Consider the following 19,209-nt stretch of genomic DNA (forward strand, 5'->3'; position numbering starts at 1 on the left):
CATGCAGTGGCAGGGAATGGCAAACCATCCACAAATGTCTCTTGCATTGGCAACCCTATGGGGTTGCCATAAGAGCTGTACATTGATGGTACTATCTACCACCATGAGGGTACACATGTCTGTTGATTCATCTGAGAACATCATGTGACTTTCTTCCCCTTTGTTTCCAGGTGTTTTCCAGGTGCGATTGGCTGATGGCCCTAATTCCTGTGCTGGACGAGTAGAGCTGGAGTACAATGGCTCCTGGATTTCTGTTGGTGACACTGGCTGGGGTCTTGCAGAGGCCTCGGTGGTATGCCGGTACCTGGGCTGTGGAGCAGCAGTGAATGCACCAGTGGGTAGCACATATGGCATGCCTGCCGGACACCCCTTGTTGGATGGGATTAAATGTACTGGACACGAGTTATCCCTCATTGAATGCCAAAGTACTGCTATAAATTCCAAGAAATGCATCTGTGGTTCTTATGCAGGAGCAGTATGTGTAGGAAAAACAGGTACTTCTGTGATTCAGACGCTTTTTTAAAGGACAGCTAATGGGTTGGAGCCAGATTGGTGTGGTGGTTCAGTATGTGAGGACTCTAATCTGCAGAACTGGGTTTGATTCCTCACTCCTCCACATGAAGCCTGCTTAGGGCCCTTCCGGACACACGAGTCGACTCAGGTTTGACTCGTGTTGGCGGAGTCTTACCTTGACTCGAGTCCTCCCGTTCCTCCGCACAGCAGCCGACTCGTGTCTCCGGAGTCGAGCTCAGAGGGCGGGACCACCTCCCTGCGTTGCTTTCCGATTGGTTGTTGAGCTCGACTCAGCTTATGAGCTGAGCCGAGCTCAGAGGGCGGGACCACCTCCGCACGTTTTCCACTCCTCATTCCTATTGGCTGCCGTTCTATGGCGGGAAGCGCTGAAATACAGCTGGGTTTTTTTTTCGTTTGCCAGAGTAGGAGCTACATTGCTTTCACCGGGCGGCGGCACAGGCTGAGTAGTGAGCTTCTGACGCATCTGCTTGAACATACTAATAAGTTGATTGGCTGCCGGATGGCTGCGTCCGATAAGTCGGGTTGAGATTCCGTGATTCACGCCTCGACCTCGGCACCGGCGCTTAACCCGAAGTCCGGCTTGATTGGAACTCGACTTCTCCAGCATAGTGTGGTCGAGTGAAAATCAACGGCAGCGAGGAGGGAGAGTGAGTTGAAGTCCCGACGCTTCGTCTAAAGCAATGCGGAGGACTTCAGGAGATCAAACTCTAGTCGCATCTCAGGTCCAGATTAGAACCACGACAATGCGGAAGCACCCTTAGGGACTTTGAGCCGATCACAATTCTATCAGTACTCTCTCAGGCTATGCAGAGGCAGGCAATGGCAAACCACCTCTGAACATCTCTTGCATTAAATGCTTGCTGCAGGAGACTTGGTCTGCATCTCAGATCTTTCTCCCGGGTTTTTTATCATATTGTGTCCCAGCCTTTAAAGCAAATTTAAAAGGAAGGGGCCCAAGAAAGTTTATCAATACTAATTAACTCTAACTTTGATGTCCATGTGAAGGTTCTCCCAGCAGCTTCCAAATTTGCACAATCTGTTCTGTTAATCCAATGAACATTTTAACACAATTTTAACAAATGCATATTTACCCCCACTTACAGATAGACCTGAGTTATCCAACCAATGGCATGATTGGGTAACTATTTTGAAGAGTTACTGGTGAAATTCCCCTCAGCTGACTTCATAGTAGAAGGGAGATTTTAATGCCAGACTGGGGAAATGAACAGGCCCCATATGATGCTGTTGGGGTTGACCCAGAGTTCTTACCAGAGGGCTGCCGTCTATCTAGAATATCTAAAAGACAAGACAAATAATGTAGCGGGAGTTTATTTGTTTAAATTTTGTATCAGTTTTAATCTGACTATTTTAAATGGCTTGACCAATTTTAACGGATCAGGTGAATTTACATATCTCAAAAGAGGGCGGCAGTTCTGACAAGGTCCTAGTATCCCCTAAGATCAGGAAACATGTTAAAGAATTTCAGATTGGTTTTAATCATATGAGCTGCATCATCTACCATACCAACTATCACCATATCAATAAACTAATTCTTCTGAGGCTAAACCAGCTAGCCCGTTACAAATTGTTAGAATGAGTTGGCCTAAAAATAATACTGGGGAAGTCAGCACCATACTTTATTCCCATAAGCTCATGGCCCTAAGATCACTCACTCTTCAAACTATTAATCCTGTTTGTGTTTTACGCACATTTGAAGAGCTAACGCAGGGAGATTATTAAGCCACTACTACTAATCTTCACCAGTCATGTGGAAAGAACCAAATCAAGAAGTCGACATGACCTAGTACTAAATGATGAATACTATCGCACAAAGCGACTCTTACGGGAGACATATGCAATCTTTAGAGATACCTCCTGTAGTAACACCTTGTACAGGCAATAAACTGTAACGACTCAAGGAAGTTTTGGTCCCTTGTATCCAATGACTCAGGTTCACTTAGTTTCCACACAGCTTGTATACCCAGTCATATCTGGCAGAAATACTTCCTTGACGTTTTTAATTATATCCTTCATTTTCCTTAATTTGCATGTTTCTGCTTCAAACGATACACAGTCCAGAGTGGCCCCCCCGTCTGTGCAGAAGAAGTGCGTGGAAATTGTAGCTTAAATTAAAGGACCAATAAGACTCAGGATCTGACGGTCTCCCAGAGTTATTTAAGAACTTTGTTGACTGGTGGTCCCCGGTAATTAGCAGCTCTTTACATCCGCTAATCAAAACAGCTCTTGTACCATCAGATTGGACCCATGCGATTATAATTCCTGTCTTCAAAAGGGAGATTTTTGCCCTTCCACTCACATCAGTCCGGATCAGTTTATTGTCCATCACTGGCAAGGTATATGCAAAATATTTGCACAATAAACTCTTCATGGATTACAGAAAACAAAATCATTGGCCCAGAACAAATAGGATTTCAACATGGGAAATCTACTTTAGATCATTGTTTGATCCTTAGGACTCTCGTCACAAAAAATACACCAGCGAAGCAAATCATCCCTGTTTGTGGCCTTTTGGACTTAAAGGGGCATTTGACTCTTGCCCCAGAGATCTACTGTGGAGAAAAACTTGTTAATCTAGGAATTGGACAGAAGGCTACTTACCCTAGTAATGGCCTTTACATCATGACACACTACCTGTCAAGTCAAATGCTCTCCTGATGGTATACCAGTCCCTATATACCAATTAACAGGGTGTCAAACAGGGGTGTGTTTTGGCCCCAACCCTATTTGACCTTTTTTTTAAGTGATTCTGGCTTCCTTTTTGATGGAGGATTCCTCGCACTGCCCTGCTTTGAATCATATGACCATACCTTTACTTTGTATGCTGATGACGCTTATATTACTCTCCTCCCGCATAAAAGCTGGCTTGAAACGCTTACTGGCACGCTGTGTTGAATATTGTAGTCATAATAACCTGACGCTTAATTTTGCAAAGTCAAAAATAATGGTTTTTGCTTGTTCTTGGAGACCATTTAGTTGGCCAATAAATAATGAACAGCTTGAACAGGTCAAACATTTTAAATACCTGGGTCTCCACTTTAATTATAACTCCTCTTGGGTTACCCAAAGGAAATTGGCCATTGAATCAAGCAAACTTAGTTGCAAGGCCATTAGCCGCTATTTTCGCACCAAAGGTCATGAATTTGTACCTGCAGCCATTAAGGCATTTAATGCATTAAATGCCTTATCGGGTTTTTTAAAAAAATTTTTATTTATTTATTTAGACGTGGTATGCTGCCTCTCACCTTTTAGACTCGGAGCAGCTCACCAAATTCAGAATCACAACTAAAATAATTAAAATCAGAGGTGGGATCCAGCAGGTTCTCACAGGTTCCTGAGAGTAGGTTACTAATTATTTGTGTGTGCCAAGAGGGGGTTAGGTGATTTTGCCATGTGATTTTTGCCTTAGTGACGCCCCTCCTCTCAGCAGTAGCGCACAGAACTTGAAGCAGTCTAGCAGGAGGTGCACCGGCATGCGTGGCAGCCTGCGCCTGCGTGCATTCGCTTCCCGCCCAAGGACCAGCACAGTGGCTGTGTCCTTGCCACAGCACCGCCCAGGAATGCCCCACTCTGGAATGCCTGGCCATGCCCCCGTCATGCCCCGCCCAGCCCCATTGGCGCTACACCACAGTTTGAATCCCACCACCATGGGAACCTGTTACTAAAATTTTTGGATCCCACCACTGATTAAAACATTTCAAAAACAATGCAATAAATTACACTTCAGTGATTTTATACTCTTTTCAGAAGGTGATAAACAGTAACAAATTCCATGAGGGTCAGGAGTGGATTTGGTGGGAAAAGCCCCGAAAGTTGGCACTTTCCACCACAAAATGGGCTGGAGAACAAATCCAGAGCAGTTAACAGCTGTGCGGTTCTGACACTTTAAGTGTGAGGACAAGGAAATATATGGGAATGAAGATTTGATGAAGGTTTGGTGGTCATTTGGAATACCAGCAGCAATGAGGGGAGAGCAGACAGAGATATAAGGAACTGTTTTGTATCTTCCACTATTCTACATTATGGATACTCAAGGTTACTTACACTGTAAATATACTGTAAAATAATAAAAACCACTAGTTAAAATCAGTAATGCAAAATTCCCAGTATTAATATGGATAGGGTGCTATATATGCTAAATGTGAAAGCCAGCGTGGAGTAGTGTTTAAGAAAAGCAGACTCTACACTGATAAACTGGGTTTGTTTCCCTGCTTCTGTGCATGAAGACTGCTGGGTGACCTTGGGCTAATCACAGCTCTCTCAGAACTCTTGCAGCCCCATCTATCTCCCAAGGTGTCTATTGAGGGGAGGAAGGGAAGGAGTTTGTAACCTGCTTTGTGTCTCCTTACAGGAGAGAAAGGCAGAGTATAAACCCAAACTCTTCTTCTCCTCCACATACAGTATATCACAATACTGGTCTCCAGATTAAGGTGGGTGACAGAATTCCCTTTCAAACCTTAACCTTGTTGAACAATGTGCTGAAGCAGGCTGTTCCTTAGCCATTTGTGGCTTCTGCATTAGTGACGCTGGCCCTTTCCCCACTTACCTTAAGCCCTGTGCTACTCTCCTCAAGTAGTGCTGGGTCACCCGGCACTCCCCACTACCAGGCGGCGGACAACACAAAGCCAGCCCGGCAGCTGCCAAGCTCTCGCACCCCTCAGCATCGCTGCGGCATCCCTGGCGCTCTTTGAAGCTTGGCGCTCTTTGATGACCCCAGGCTCTGCACCATTAGAGGGTTTGTAAGCGTAGCTGCCAGAGAAATGCCTTGACGCTGAGGGTAGCACGCAGCAAAGGGCAGCAAAGGGAAGTGGGGAAACGCCCATTCTTGGCTTTAAAATGATAGTTGCTTTGCAGTCAATACTCTTAGTAGTGGATGGGACTCTCCTATTTGGTTGCAGCTATTCTGGCCACAGCTAGGGAAGCTTACGACCCATTCACAACAAAGACAAGGTAATAACAAAAATGTTAATGAAGTGTCTCTTGAGCAGCTGGAAGAAGAGAGATGGATAGGGGAACTAACACTTCTCCCGCTCTATGTCATTCTATAAATGTTCTTCTTTCCCCCCATAGATTCCTCTGTAGCTATTGTTGTAATTCTGGTGCTGGTAGCTGTTGCCCTGCTCCTTGGCGGGTCCTTTTACTACCTACGAAAAAAGAGGCAGGGAAGATTATTTATGGCATTTCCCTTCACTCGGAGACAGGGTAAGGAAATCAAATTGCTTTTGCACCCATTGCCACCTGACTGGATATCCCAGGGCTTTCCTATTTTCTTTTGCTAGAGAGGAGTTCATGCTGTTCTGTCACAAGACCGTGCCCCACCTCGATATTAGGTTGCAATTATTTATCTTTTGTTTTTAGAGTTAGAGGAGCTGGGAGTGCAGGAGGGAGTCATTTTGTTTGGCCAAAACAATGGCAGAGATATCCAACCTCCTGCCAGGTAGTTAAAGCTTTAGAGGAGAGAAAGCCAGGCCAGAGTGCAGACCAAGTTGCCCTCTGAAGATGCCAGCCACAGATGCAGGCAAAACGTTAGGAACAAGATCTACCAGACCACGGCCACACAGCCTGGAAAACCCACCACAACCAGTTGAATCCGGCCATGAAAGCCTTTGACAATACATTGCAATTTCTTGCTTTTATATAATATCCATTTCAGAGCCCCCTAACACCAAGTCCTGTTGGAAGAAACACTTGAGCTAGAGCAGGGGTAGGGAACCTGCGGCTCTCCAGATGTTCAGGAACTACAATTCCCATCAGCCTCTGTCAGCATGGCCAATTGGCCATGCTGGTGGGGCTGATGGGAGTGTGGACCCTGAGTATCTGGAAGGCTCGCAGGTTCCTAATGAAACTAGGGAAGGTTCTCTATGATGGAGATTCACACCAATGGGAACTCTGTGTAGGCTGTTAAGATTGGAGGAAAGTTTCACATTTGAGCCAAAAGGAAAGAAGGAATATAAACATTTTAATTTAGACCCCCCCCCCCAAAAAAAAGAGCTTTGTTCAGTGGAGTAGTTGGATGGTGTAGGCTTCACCCCACAGTATCACACAAGTGAAATTCTGAATACAGGTTGATGAATAGGTCCTTTATCTATTTTTAAGTCAAGGGAAGATGGCTTGAATGGCCAGAGGCTATCCGGCTCACTAAGTTTCTGTGAAACAGGGGCTGATTCCGCATGGGCCAAAGACAGCGGTGTGAAAACGGTGTGAAAACAGTATAAACCCTTTTACACTGTTTTAAACCCTTTTACACCATTTTCACACCATTTTCACACTGCTGTTTTTGGCCCATGCGGAATCAGCCAGGGAAACACTTGACGACCCATTTTCCTCTAGGCAGGAATGGAAAGTTTCTTGCAGCCAAACATAACACATTTCCAACGGCCCTTTAAATAAGAGTAAGAAAAGAACCCCAGTATATAACTGAGGTCTAGTTAGAAATGAGCAGTCAGTATTTACACGTCAGGGGTTTAATCTTCAAATGAGATTTCTGTCCCAACTTCACCAAACTGATAACGGCAATTAAAGAAAGCAATATCAAATACAGTTGTCAATTCCCGTGTGGTGGCTGGTGGTCTCCCACTGTTACAACTGATCTCCGGGTGACAGAGATCAGTTCACCTTGGCTCATTCCACACATGCAGAATAATGCACTTTCAAACTGCTTTCAGTGCTCTTTGAAGCTGTGCGGAATAGCAAAATCCACTTGCAAACAATTGTGAAAGTGGTTTGAAAATGCATTATTTTGCGTGTGCAGAAGGGGCCCTTGAGAAGGGGGACACAATAGTCTTTTATTTATTTATTTATTTATTTATTTATTTATTTATTTATTTATTTATTTATTTATTTATTTATTTATTTATTGTATTTGTATTTGTATTTGTATTTGTATTTGTATTTGTATTTGTATTTGTATTTGTATTTGTAGCAAAACCCTCCCGAAGGCTCAGAGGCGGTTTCAACTAAAATAAAAATTTAAAACATCCTTATATATAAAGTTAATTAAAATACATACGTCACATAAAATATTAAACTAGAGATGGCACAATATTCTGTTTCCTTTGTAGACCGCAGCGAAGACCAGATGTTTTACTTTTATTTGCGGTTGATATCATTGACAGCCAAGCCTGGCGGGTACTGAGTCCGTTTTACAGGCCTGGGAAACTTTGTAGAATCCGCGGGGCCTGATCTCACCACAGACCTGTTTCCACCAGGTAGGGGCCAGAGCGTGAAACCCGCAGCCCTTGTAGAGACCAACCGGATCGCCGCTAAAGACCAGGGATTTACCAGCAGGTCCGCCTCCATTGAGCGAGGAGGGCCTAGAAGGAAGCGATATGGGAGAGGCGGTCCTTAGATATGCAGGGCCAAGGCGCGAATGGCTTTAAAGGTCAAAACAAGAGCTTTAAACGCTGACCCGATTTTCGATCGGCAACCAGTACGTTGGTATGGGACGGATGAAATCCGATCCCTTGCATTTTGCTCCGGAGGAGTCTGGCTGCGTTCGCAATATGGTTATCGTTATGACGAAGTGGTCAATCAATCAGTATGATATCCCAAACCCCTCTCCTCGGGCTTCTTAAAATCTTTGGAGGTATTTCACAACCTGGGGCACAGCAGCCCCAATAAAAAATGGTGATATATATGTATTTCATTTGTTTGTGATTTGGAGACCTTGTTTCACTGACTAGGTGGCTCAAACTCTTTGCTCTTGCAGGTGATTTAGGCAAGACATTGCAATCGGGTCTCATTACAGTGAATGGCACTCAAATATACAGGAGGGAGAACAAATGGCACACAGATGGACTGTGACACCTGCTTAGTGAAGACTCCGGCTCTTCCCAGACCATTAACACGAGGGGGCAGGGGAGGGGAACCCAGTGTTGGCAAAAATACCCCAGGGGATAGTTTCCATCTGCATTTTCAGTCTAAGGCTAAAAGCTGTTGTTTGAGTCACTGTATTTCAAGATGAAGGCCCCCTTCCGCTTTTACGCAAAATAATGCATTTTCAAACCACTTTCACAACTTTGTTTGCAAGTGGTTTACCGATCCCTTTGCTTCAAAGGCACTGAAAAGCGGTTTGAAAAGTGCATTATTCTGCATATGCTTGAATGAGCGAAGAAACTCACGACAGAATTTCACCAGGATGTTCTGGTTTCTGGGGAGCACAAAAACATGACAATCAGTACGTGGAAACCTTTGCAATGATGCCTGGGGTGGGGGGAGGAATGGAGAGCCAGAGAATGTGTTTGAAGATTGTTAATTTTCCTTACTAATCATTACTCTCAATGATGTTCTGACATTACCAGGTATAACCATCAGAGAAAGGATTCTTCTCCCCTTTTAAACCGGAAGTCATTCTATATATGCCACACACATATCTCCTGAGATTAGAAGGCAAGATAAATCTGGGGTGCTGTGTGGTTTCTGGGCTGTATGGCTGTGTTCTAGCAGCATTCTTGCTTTCCTACTATCAGATCCTCTGAAGGTGCCAGCCACAGATGCAGGTGAAACGTCAGGAAGAATACTTGCTAGAACTGCGACCATACGGCCCGGAACCACAGCCACCTAATAATTTCAAACCATTAAAGCCTTCGACAAGATAAATCTGATTTGCCTGGGAAGTGGGACCATCTCATATCTCCTAGTCATTTTTTTTGCCTTGATCAGGAAGATGGAGTTCTTTAGAGCTTTTCCAAAGCTCAACAGACAAAAGCAAACGAAAACAAGATAACAGCCTGTGGAGCTGAGCCATTTTTACCTCCGACCCACAGCAAAGGGATTTTGTGGTTTCAGCTGCAAGTACGACCTTTTCCATGCAGCATGGGTTTTCCGGTGATTAGAAACCCGTCGCGAAACATTTTCTATGAAATCATTCCACACACCTCCTGCCCCCTGGTTTAGGGGGATTTTCAAACTCTTGTGTCGACAATTTACATCCTATTCCACCACTACTGCTGAAAATGTATTATCCTGATGGTGTTGGGATGCTGCCTGTGACAGAGAGGAACAGCCCTTCCTAATTTTTTTTGCAGCCTCCATTTCTACTATTGAGAATACCAACCCAAAATGGAAGCCAAAACAACTCCTAAACAGGGGTACCATTACAAAGGGCAGAAACAGCCACATCCACCTCAATGCACGAGAACCACATTTTGGGCCAGAAATTTGATCTTCAGTGACACACAATCATTTTGCAGCAAACTCTGACTACATTACGTGATTTACTTCCTGAGTACTCTTTCCAATCTTCCAAGCGTCTCAGTGTTCTATTTACTTACCAATTCAATTGGCCTCGCTTGAAAACCACTCTCTGCCACAACATTTGTATTGCCAGTTTCTGTGTGGCCCGATTTGTCAGGCACGATCAATTGAACCCAGCCTCTTTGTATCTCAGGCTCATTCTGCACATGCAGAATGTGCACCTCGAAACTGCTTTCAGTGCTGAGCTGTGTGGAATGGCAAATCACTTGCAAACAGTTGTGAAAGTGGTTTGGCGCATTATTTTGCGTGTCGCGGAAGGGGAGACCTCTGTCTCTATTTTCCATCACTAATTCAATAGGACAAAGAGAAAAAAAATGAAATTCTTTTTGAAAATGTAGGAGGAGAGGGAGGAAAAATGGCTGAAGGGGAGGGTGGGCAACTACAATGGGGACATAGATAAAGAGCAGGTGTTTGGTGGGGCAGAGATAATCATTTAAACATGATCACACTTCAAATGAAGCTGGCTTAGAGGCAGATGCGGGGGGGGGGGGATCACAGTTCAGTGCTCGGAAAAACATTGGAGGAAAAATGATGGAAAAATGTTTCCTGAACCAAACTACAGAGAAAATGTCTGGAATTCAGAGGGAAAAGTAGAATTTGGTGGCGAGATTCGTTGTAAATGACATGTGGAAAAAGCCATAAATTGTTTAAAAATTATAAAATGTTTGAAAATGATATAAATGGCTTCATACTAACAAAGACTCATCACCCTGGTATTACTTAGAACAGGAATACTTAAGGTTGCTTCAGGTTACCTTCCATGGCATTCAAGTAACTTTAAAAAAAAAACTTGTAAAGATTGCTTACCGCAAACCAATGAATCTCTGTTCTCTCCTATGATCGCTTAATAAGAATGGTGTAAAATATTTTCAGGAGGAACCACCAAAGCCAGAAGCATTAATATTTCAAATAACCTTTTAAATCGCTTTTGATGACACTCCTCAAAAATTACACAAGGTACATTCAGTGAAAATAATAAAGAAGTTGGAAATTTATCTGAGGCTCATCCCGCACATGCAGAATAATGCACTTTCAAACTGCTTTCAGTGCTCTTTGAGCTGTGCGGAATGGCGAAATCCACTTGCAAACAGTTGTGAAAGGTGGTTTTGAAAGCATTATTTTTTCGTGTCTTGGGAAGGGGCAGCAGTCTCAGCAAACTCGAGTCGTATTGGTGGATTTCTCCTGTAATTATATTATTTTGGCAAAGAGAGTTAACAGAGATAAAGAATATCACTAATTATAAATTATCCTTTGTTCCAAAGGTTATACTGTTGTGTTTAGTAGATTAAGAGTTTTCTAGGGTAAGCAGAAATATGATTACATGAGGTTTTTTGACAGCTGCTAGACTATTAATAGCTAGGAATGGGAAAAGTTCCAAAAATTTGAATATCAGAATGTGGATCCAACAGAATAAGTTTGTTTATTATTAACACTACAATTTTTTTTTAGGAGAAACAGGGAAATAGAGAGTGGGAGGGACAGAGGTATGGCTCATATCTAAAAGCTTGATGGAAGTAGTTCATTTGAGAAATGGGAGACAAAAGCTATCCTTTTTCTTTAAATCTTAGCAGCCTTTTGGGGATTTTTTGGAGACAGAAGTTTTGCTGAAATATTGATTTTTACAATTGTTGTTCCTTAACCTAATAGGCAATAGATGACAAAAGATGTATTAGTCCAGAATTTAAATATAACAGGCCTCTGTTATTTATGGGGTGAATATGTATATGCTCATACAATATAGTTTTGTGTTGTACTGTGTGGCCAGTCCATGACCAGTGCAATTTTTTAAAATTAAAAAGCACAATTTTGCTAACTTAAAGTTGACTGGGATAATATTTCCTTACACACATTCTGATTATCCACAATTCAACTTTTAAGTATCTTATCTTATTTATTTATTTATATTCCACTTCTCTCTCAAAGCAGCTTATTACAACCTTTCATCTGGAGTGAGGTGGGAACCTGCGGCTCAGATGTTCAGGAACTACAATTTCCATCAGCCCTACCAGCACTTGGTGGCCATGCTGACAGAAGAACTGATTGTGGACTCCACAGTATCTGGAAGAGTTCCTGATCTAGATGATCCAAAGCAAACCAAAAACAATCACTTGGCCTGAATGGATCAGGAACTCTGGTTTGTCCATAGGTTTGGTGAGCCACAGGCTAAGAGCTGAACAGCCAAGAGCCCTTTGGCTTTTTCCTTTCAACTTTTGCCCAAGAGCACATGACTCTGGCCACAAACAAGCTATGTACCACTTGCCGGAAGATTTGCACTTGTTAGTATTAAACCAACCTCCTCCTGAATATTACTACATAGACATTAAAAATTGCCATGCAGAGCCAGTGTGGTCTGGTGCATAAGAGCTGGTGGACTGGGTTTAATTCCCCACTCCTCCACCTGGGTGGCGAACTCTAGCCTGGTGAACTGGATTTGTTTCCCTGCTCCTCCACATGAAACCTGTTGGTGACAACGGGCGGGGGTCACATTCTGAACTCTTTCAGGCTCACCTCCCTCACAAGGTGTCTGTTGTGCAGAGAGCAAGAGAAAAGAGTTTGTAAGCCTATTTGAGTCTCCTTACAGGAGAGAAAGGGGGTATAAATCCAAACTCCTCCTCCTCCTCCTCCTCCTCCTCCTCCTCTTCTTCTTCTTCTTCTTCTTCTTCTTCTTTCTTCTTCTTCTTCTTTTACCTGCCTGCCTGCACTGCACTGTCGTCATAGACTGGAAAAGTGAGCAAATCCATATAACCACTCTGATTACCACTACGACTTAGCCTATAAGGATCACTTGACAGCCTAATTTTTTTATTTAATATACAGGATAGGAAAGTGCATTGACAACTGGACTCGACCTTCAAGTCTTTAAGCCGGTCCTTCAAGATTGTAAAAACTCTTTCTGTCTCTGAGACAAGTCATCAGGTGTCACTGAAACTTCAGTCTGTATTTCACTCTGTAATAGAACCAGGCTGGCCCTAGCTTTGAAGATGGAAAACAAGTTCTGAGTATGAGACCTCCTGAATGTTAAACATGAATTGGAAATGAGAGGGGTCAACTGTGGATTACAGCAAGACTCTTCCCAAATAGTTGATGCACATTCTTTTCACATGATGGTCTGGAGGGCCAGGCTCACCCGGTTGAGCAATCCTCTCCATTCAGTTTGTGTACACTTGAATGGAAGTTTGTTGTAGTTTGCAAAACAGAATCAGAGTAGTCCATTTCCCCACCCAGCCCTGGGTCACCTATCCATGGCAGACAAAAGAAGTTTGTTTGATGAGCATTGCCTCCATTCACCAATTATTAACCAGAAAGCTGCTTTTACTGAATGGAAATTTCTGATTCATAGCTGATTGAATGAATGAATAGTTCTTGATATGTTGTTCCAAAGGGATTTTAAAAAATGTAATAGAAGAGAAGAAGAGTTTGGATCTATACCCCAGTTTTCATAAGGAGGCTCAAAGCAGCTTACAAACTCCTTTCCTTCCAGAACCCCTTGTAAGGTAGGTCAGGCTGAGAGAGTTCTGAGAGAACTGCAAATAAACCAAGATCTCCCAGCAGGTCCCCAACACCCACATATATCTCCTATGCATCTCCTTTTTTATTTTCTATTTTTATATCAAGGCGGGAATATTTCAGCCTCCTTGTCTCATAAAAAGCTTCTTCTTTGAGTATGCTTCCCCACCTTCTGCCAAACTTTTGTGTGAGAGAAGACACAGTCTTTCCACAGGAGGGTTTTTTTCTGCTGAGTGAACTGGAGGCAATTTGGGCTTTCTCTGAGACTCCTTAAAGGTTGAGAAAAGTATAAAAACTAACCCTTCTTCTTCAACGTGGGCACTTCCACATTGCGCCAGAAGTGATGTCTTTGTGAAGGTTCACCACCTCTTCTACCTGCCTCCCTCCCAAAACTCCTGCCAGTTGCCAGGAGGGACCCAGCAATCCTACTGTCAAGGATGTCTTCAGGAGGGGATTCAAACCACCAGTTGTCTTCAGGAGAGGATTCAAACCACAAGTCTCTCCCCATTGTGCTCCCCAACAGCACCATGGTCAAAAGAATTACTTGACAGAACTCAACTTTGTGACCCAATTTTTAAAAACACAAACAGCGCTTTTTTTGCACCAGAGAGGGGCTTCCACAAAGTTTGATCAGACGCCTCCCTCCCAGCCTCCACCAGTCCCTTCCCGGAATTTTGTTCCCAGTCCCAACCTTTGACCACGGCATTGATCTGTCAAAGTCATTGCAAAGCACCTGGGCCTTGGGCTGTCCATCCAAGTTGATAATCTGCTCCAACATAGCGGAGTTCCTGGAGCAATGTTTGCCTTCATTCTCTCTGCTGGACATCCAGAAGGGAGACACAGAGAAATGGCAATGGCCCTGCTTCTTCTGACCAGTCTTTGGGGTGAGTGTTTTTTCCCCTTCAGATCTAGCAAATGGACACATTTTCCCTGCTATCCCCACTGTTTGCAACTGCTTGTTTGTTTGAGATCAAAGATTAAAGCAGTGGTGGACAGAAGGTCCACTGGTCCACTTGGCAATTTCCAGTGGTCTACCTAATATCTTCTGGTTTTTTTGCAAAATGCTAGGAAATGAGGTTAGCCTTTATGCTGAATGCTGAAGAAGCCAGCACCTAGGTTTTCATTTATGATATCAGAAAGGTTATTCGTAGCCTACTTAATTTGTTGAAAAATGGGCAATATTCTTGTGCTACACAGAGGAAAGTCCTGGGCCCCTTCTGCACATGCAGAATAATGCACTTTCAATCCACTTTGCAGCTGAATTTGACAGTGTGGAATAGCAAAATCCACTTGCAAACAATTGTGAAAGTGCATTGTCTGCATGTGCAGGAAAGACCCCCTTCACTACTGTTAGCACTACTAATATGTGGCCAACCTTCTTTGTGAGAAACTCTGCCCTAATTATTTGGTTTTTATTTTTATACTTATGTCCATTTTTATCTTACCCAGAAATCTTGTAAAAACATTTTAAAAAATGAAAAGAATGTTGGATTAGGTAGAACTTGATCTGAATCAAATTCTCCAACGAGAATATGTACTCAGGATTATAACCCAGCACAGCCCTTTCCCACTCCCTCAGAGGTAGTGCGGGGGTCCAGCACCTTCCACTTCAGGGGTGACACAGCGCGGCAGCTACTCTCCCGCCCTCGGCGTCTTGAATTCCATAGTGCCTTTTTGAAGTAGGCTTTGACGACCAGCGCGGAAGCGAGTGGTCTCCAGAGGCCAGGAGTACCACTTGGTAACCTCGGGCAGGTGAATGGGGAAGGACGCTCTTAAACTGCCCACATCCAGACCGTTTTGATAAATCTAATGGGACTGGCTCCTCCCCCCCTCTGGGGAGGGACTTTAAACAGGATTTACTTGGACATACCTATCTTTAAATCTGTATTTATTATATTAGTATACTTAGTTTTATTGTTATTGCTGCTTTTAAAGGTTTTAGTTATCTTATGACTGTACCACGCTATATGTTGTACACCGCCCAGAGCCCTCCAGGGACAGGGCGGTATAACAGTCTAAAGTATGTATAAATAAATAAATAAATAAATAAATAAATAAATAAATAAATAAATAAATAAATAAATTTGGGCCTTCACTATTAACAGTTCCTGAGCATATGCTTGTTTTATAAAGCACATTTGTAAACCAAAGTAATAAATTCTAGTAACAAATAAATAGTAACAAATAAATAATACATTCCTGTATTGAGTCCACTGGGAACCAGCCAAGATTGCGTGAAATAATACAGAGAGGGTAGGTGTCTGAGGTATGTGCAGAAATGGAAAAGCCATGCTGGATCAGACCAAAGTAGCCCAGAATTCCATTCACGCAAATGTTCCTTACTGTTAAATTATCAGCGCTATCTTAAGAGCAATTTCCTGGGAGTAATCTGAATTGGATGAAATGGGATCTACCTGTAGTGTGCCTGTTCAGGATTGATTTCTATAGCTCATCTCGATTCCAGGTAGTGGTACTGGTCTGAAGCAAAATCCAAAAACCAATGCAATTCTTTATGTAAACTGACAAATTGACACCTGACTTACGATGTGTGCTCTTTGGAACTCCTGGAACTTTCATAGAGATCTGGATGCTTTTGGGGAGGGTGAACAGGACATCAGCCTTGATATTAAGGCTTTTCTTCTACATCCTATGCAGCAGAATTGTGTAGACTTTGCAGGTTTCCCAGGTGACAGGACAAAGAGGAAAAGGAGGCAGTTGTCACAGGGAAATGAGATCAAGCAATCTCTGTGTTAGTGTGTGTCTGGTCAGTATCTTATAGCTCTACCTGGCTTTCTCTGGTTCTGTTGATTCCACCTCTAGTTCTGTTGGGCTACCATGGATTGCCATTGATTTTTGGGGGGCTTGCACTACCTCACTGGCCCTGGGTTCTCCTGGGCTTCGGTGGTGGAACTGGTTCTGTTGGAGCTTTGCAAAAGTGTCCTGCCTCCAAAAATAGGATTTCACCAGTCTCTGGTTTGACATTGCTGCAATTGGGGTTGCCACCATTGGGCTGGTGTTTTGCAGGGATTCTTTGGTTCTGTATTGCTTCTTTGGGGCTTATTGGTTTTGTAACGTGAGAGGCATTTGATCAGCGGTTGTTGCAGCATGCTCTGTAGGCTTGGCCAATACCTTAGAAATTCAGTAAAATTCAGATTTATTTGGGCATAAAATTATCTGTAGGCCCAAATAAACAAATATTTTACATTCCGGATATTCCGAATATTTTGGAATTTTATGAAAATTCAGGTCCGTCTGATTTTATTTGTATGTTTGGTGTTTCTTTTGTGTTTCGGCCTACAGGGGGCACATTTTTAAAGCTAGTGGCACCAAAATATCAGGATATCATTCAGAGACTGTCTTGATAATACCACCCAGGTTTAGTGAAGTTTGATTCAGGGGGGTTAAATTTATGAACCCTCAAAGGGGTGACCCATCTCCTGTTGCTCCATTTACGAAACAGTGGGAATGGGGGGGCAACCTTTGGGGATCCATGCTGGCTCCCACAAACCAAACCTAAACCTGGAATTTGGTATCATCAAGGACAGTCTCTGAATTATTACTGAACAATGCCACTAACTTTAAAAAACACGCCGATTTTACAATGCAAAGACTCACCAAAAAATACCAAAGCCGAATGCCTTTGCGACCGAATTTCGTTCATATTTGGGCAGGACATATTCGGCTGATTTGGGCCCGAATATGCCTGAATTCGCACAGATTCAGATTGGGTGGAAGTTGCTATGCAAAGGTGTGGTTGAGTGCATTGTATTGCGGGTGGGATTATCAGTCCATTTTTGAGTACAGGTAGCCAAGCTTGCACAATTTTCAAGTCCTCTTCTTCATGTTGAAGTTGTCTTGGTGTTGTGAATTTCAATGGCCTCCTGTACAGTCTGACCTTAACCTTTGGTGTAGAATTTTAATTTTTCAAGTAAATTTGAAATTCCTAAATTGCTCAGTATGTTTCGTATTGACTTTTGCACTGGAGATAATATCAAAATCCCCCCCATTGTAAACAGATGGAGGGTGGTGGGGTATCTTGTTCAGAGGTTCATAGAACTGGATCCCTTGACCTAAGGTACTTGACAATGGATGGGGGGGGGGGCATTTACAGAAAACTGGCACCATCATTTGATGCCATCAGCTTTAAAAATAGTCCCTACAGCCTCCTGGTGATATTCCCCATAGGAAATAATGGAGAATAATAATATTAAAAAATCCCAAAAAACCTGGATCTGAATACAAACAGATACAGACACAAATACTAAGCGGTCTGTATCTGAATACTAAACTGGATCTAAATACTAAATTTAGAACCAAGAAACCAATGTTCTTTGGCTCCTTGTTATTTGGAACCAAAAAAATACTATGGGTTTTTTTTAAGTTCTCATCCTTACTAAACATTATCACTTCTTAATTACTTCTACCACTTGGATTTTTTCATTGCTTTTGGACCCATACTGTTTTGGTTTCTCCCAATTTCTGCACACATTTTTATGCCTTTCATTTTCACTTGTTTTTGTTGACTTGTTTGTGTGTCCTCCCTTTCCCCCCCTGGTTCTTTGAGACCACTTTCCCACTGAGCTTTTTCTGGAAGCCAATTTTGACATGCCTTTTTCCTTGAGTTAAATGTTACTGTTGGTTTTTGTTGTCCCGCCTACTCCCACCCACTTCTAGCCCACTTTCCACAACTGGAAGATGGTGATCAAACTGCTCCCCCCTGCTTCCGTGAAGTTGAGAGGTTTTGGTTCTGATGGGTTTTCCAGGCTGTGTGGCCATGGTCTGGTAGATCTTGTTCCTAACGTTTTGCCTGCATCTGTGACTGGCATCTTCAGAGGTGTATCACAGAGAAAAGTCTGTTTCACACTGTGTCTAGTGGGAAGGGAAAGTTTAGTGGGGTATATTCTCCATGTTCCAGGGTGGGGAACCAATCAGTAAGTGTTTGGGTGGAAGTTGCTATGCAAAGGTGTGGTTGAGTGCATTGTATTGCGGGTGGGATTATCAGTCCATTTTTTAAGTACTGGTAGCCAAGCTTTGCTAATTTTCAGAGTCTCTTCTTCATGTTGAAGTTGTCTTGGTGTTTGTGAATTTCAATGGCCTCCCTGTGCAGTCTGACATAGTAACCTTCTGAATTGACCAGAATTTCAGTGTTTTCAAATGAAATGTTATGTCCAGTTTTGTTTAACACATGTTCTGCAACTGCAGATTTTTCAGAATGGTTAAGCCGACAGTGTCTTTCGTGCTCCTTAATGCTAGTCTGAATGCTGCGTTTTGTGGGTTCTACATAGACCTTTCCACAGCTTCAGGGTATGTGATAGACTCCTGCAGAAGTGAGGGGGTCTCTCTTATTCTTTGCTAAGCGTAGCATCTGCTGTATTTTCCTGGTAGGTTTGAAGATGGTTTGCAGGTTGTGTTTTTTCATCAGTTTCCCTATTTCATTCATTCATTCATTCATTCATTCATTCATTCATTCATTCATTCATTCATTCATTCATTCATTCATTCATTCATTCATTCATTTAACTTATATACCGCCCAACCCCCAAAGGGCTCTGTGATTCCCTTAATGTATGGCAGACATATTTTTCCTGTGGTGGGCTGTTTCTCCTCAGTCTTCTGAGTTTCTCTTGGTCTTAAAGCTCTTCTGATTTCTGTTGTGGAGTAGCCATTACATGGAACATTGGGAGGTTTTCTTTTATTTTCTAATAGCACTAAAACACTGAAATACCACTAAAGTGTTGTAACAATGGGCTTAGCAGGTTGTCTGAATTCCCAGTTTTAACTTTTTCAAGGTAAGTATCTAACTCCTTCTCTTGTGGAGATATAAGGGGAAAGGTGCATCTCCATGACAGAGTCTTACTGTTAAAATCTGGGAATTAAGAGGCCCTGCTGGAGACC

The 19,209-nt window shown here is 42.9% G+C and overlaps 1 protein-coding gene across 1 annotated transcript in view; it reads left to right on the plus strand.

The window, feature by feature from the left end:
* The window catches only part of LOC125444054 (deleted in malignant brain tumors 1 protein-like), a 109,697-nt gene that overhangs the window by 66,468 nt on the left and 24,020 nt on the right, over nucleotides 1-19,209 (plus strand). Inside the window, exons 12-14 of the mRNA XM_048516492.1 lie at nucleotides 171-494; nucleotides 5,623-5,754; nucleotides 8,261-8,353. Coding sequence (XP_048372449.1) covers nucleotides 171-494; nucleotides 5,623-5,754; nucleotides 8,261-8,353 — 549 coding nt within the window. The remainder of the gene's footprint in view (nucleotides 1-170; nucleotides 495-5,622; nucleotides 5,755-8,260; nucleotides 8,354-19,209) is intronic.

The sequence above is a fragment of the Sphaerodactylus townsendi genome, linkage group LG15 (genome assembly GCF_021028975.2).
Source record: "Sphaerodactylus townsendi isolate TG3544 linkage group LG15, MPM_Stown_v2.3, whole genome shotgun sequence".
Taxonomy (NCBI): Eukaryota; Metazoa; Chordata; class Lepidosauria; order Squamata; family Sphaerodactylidae; genus Sphaerodactylus; species Sphaerodactylus townsendi.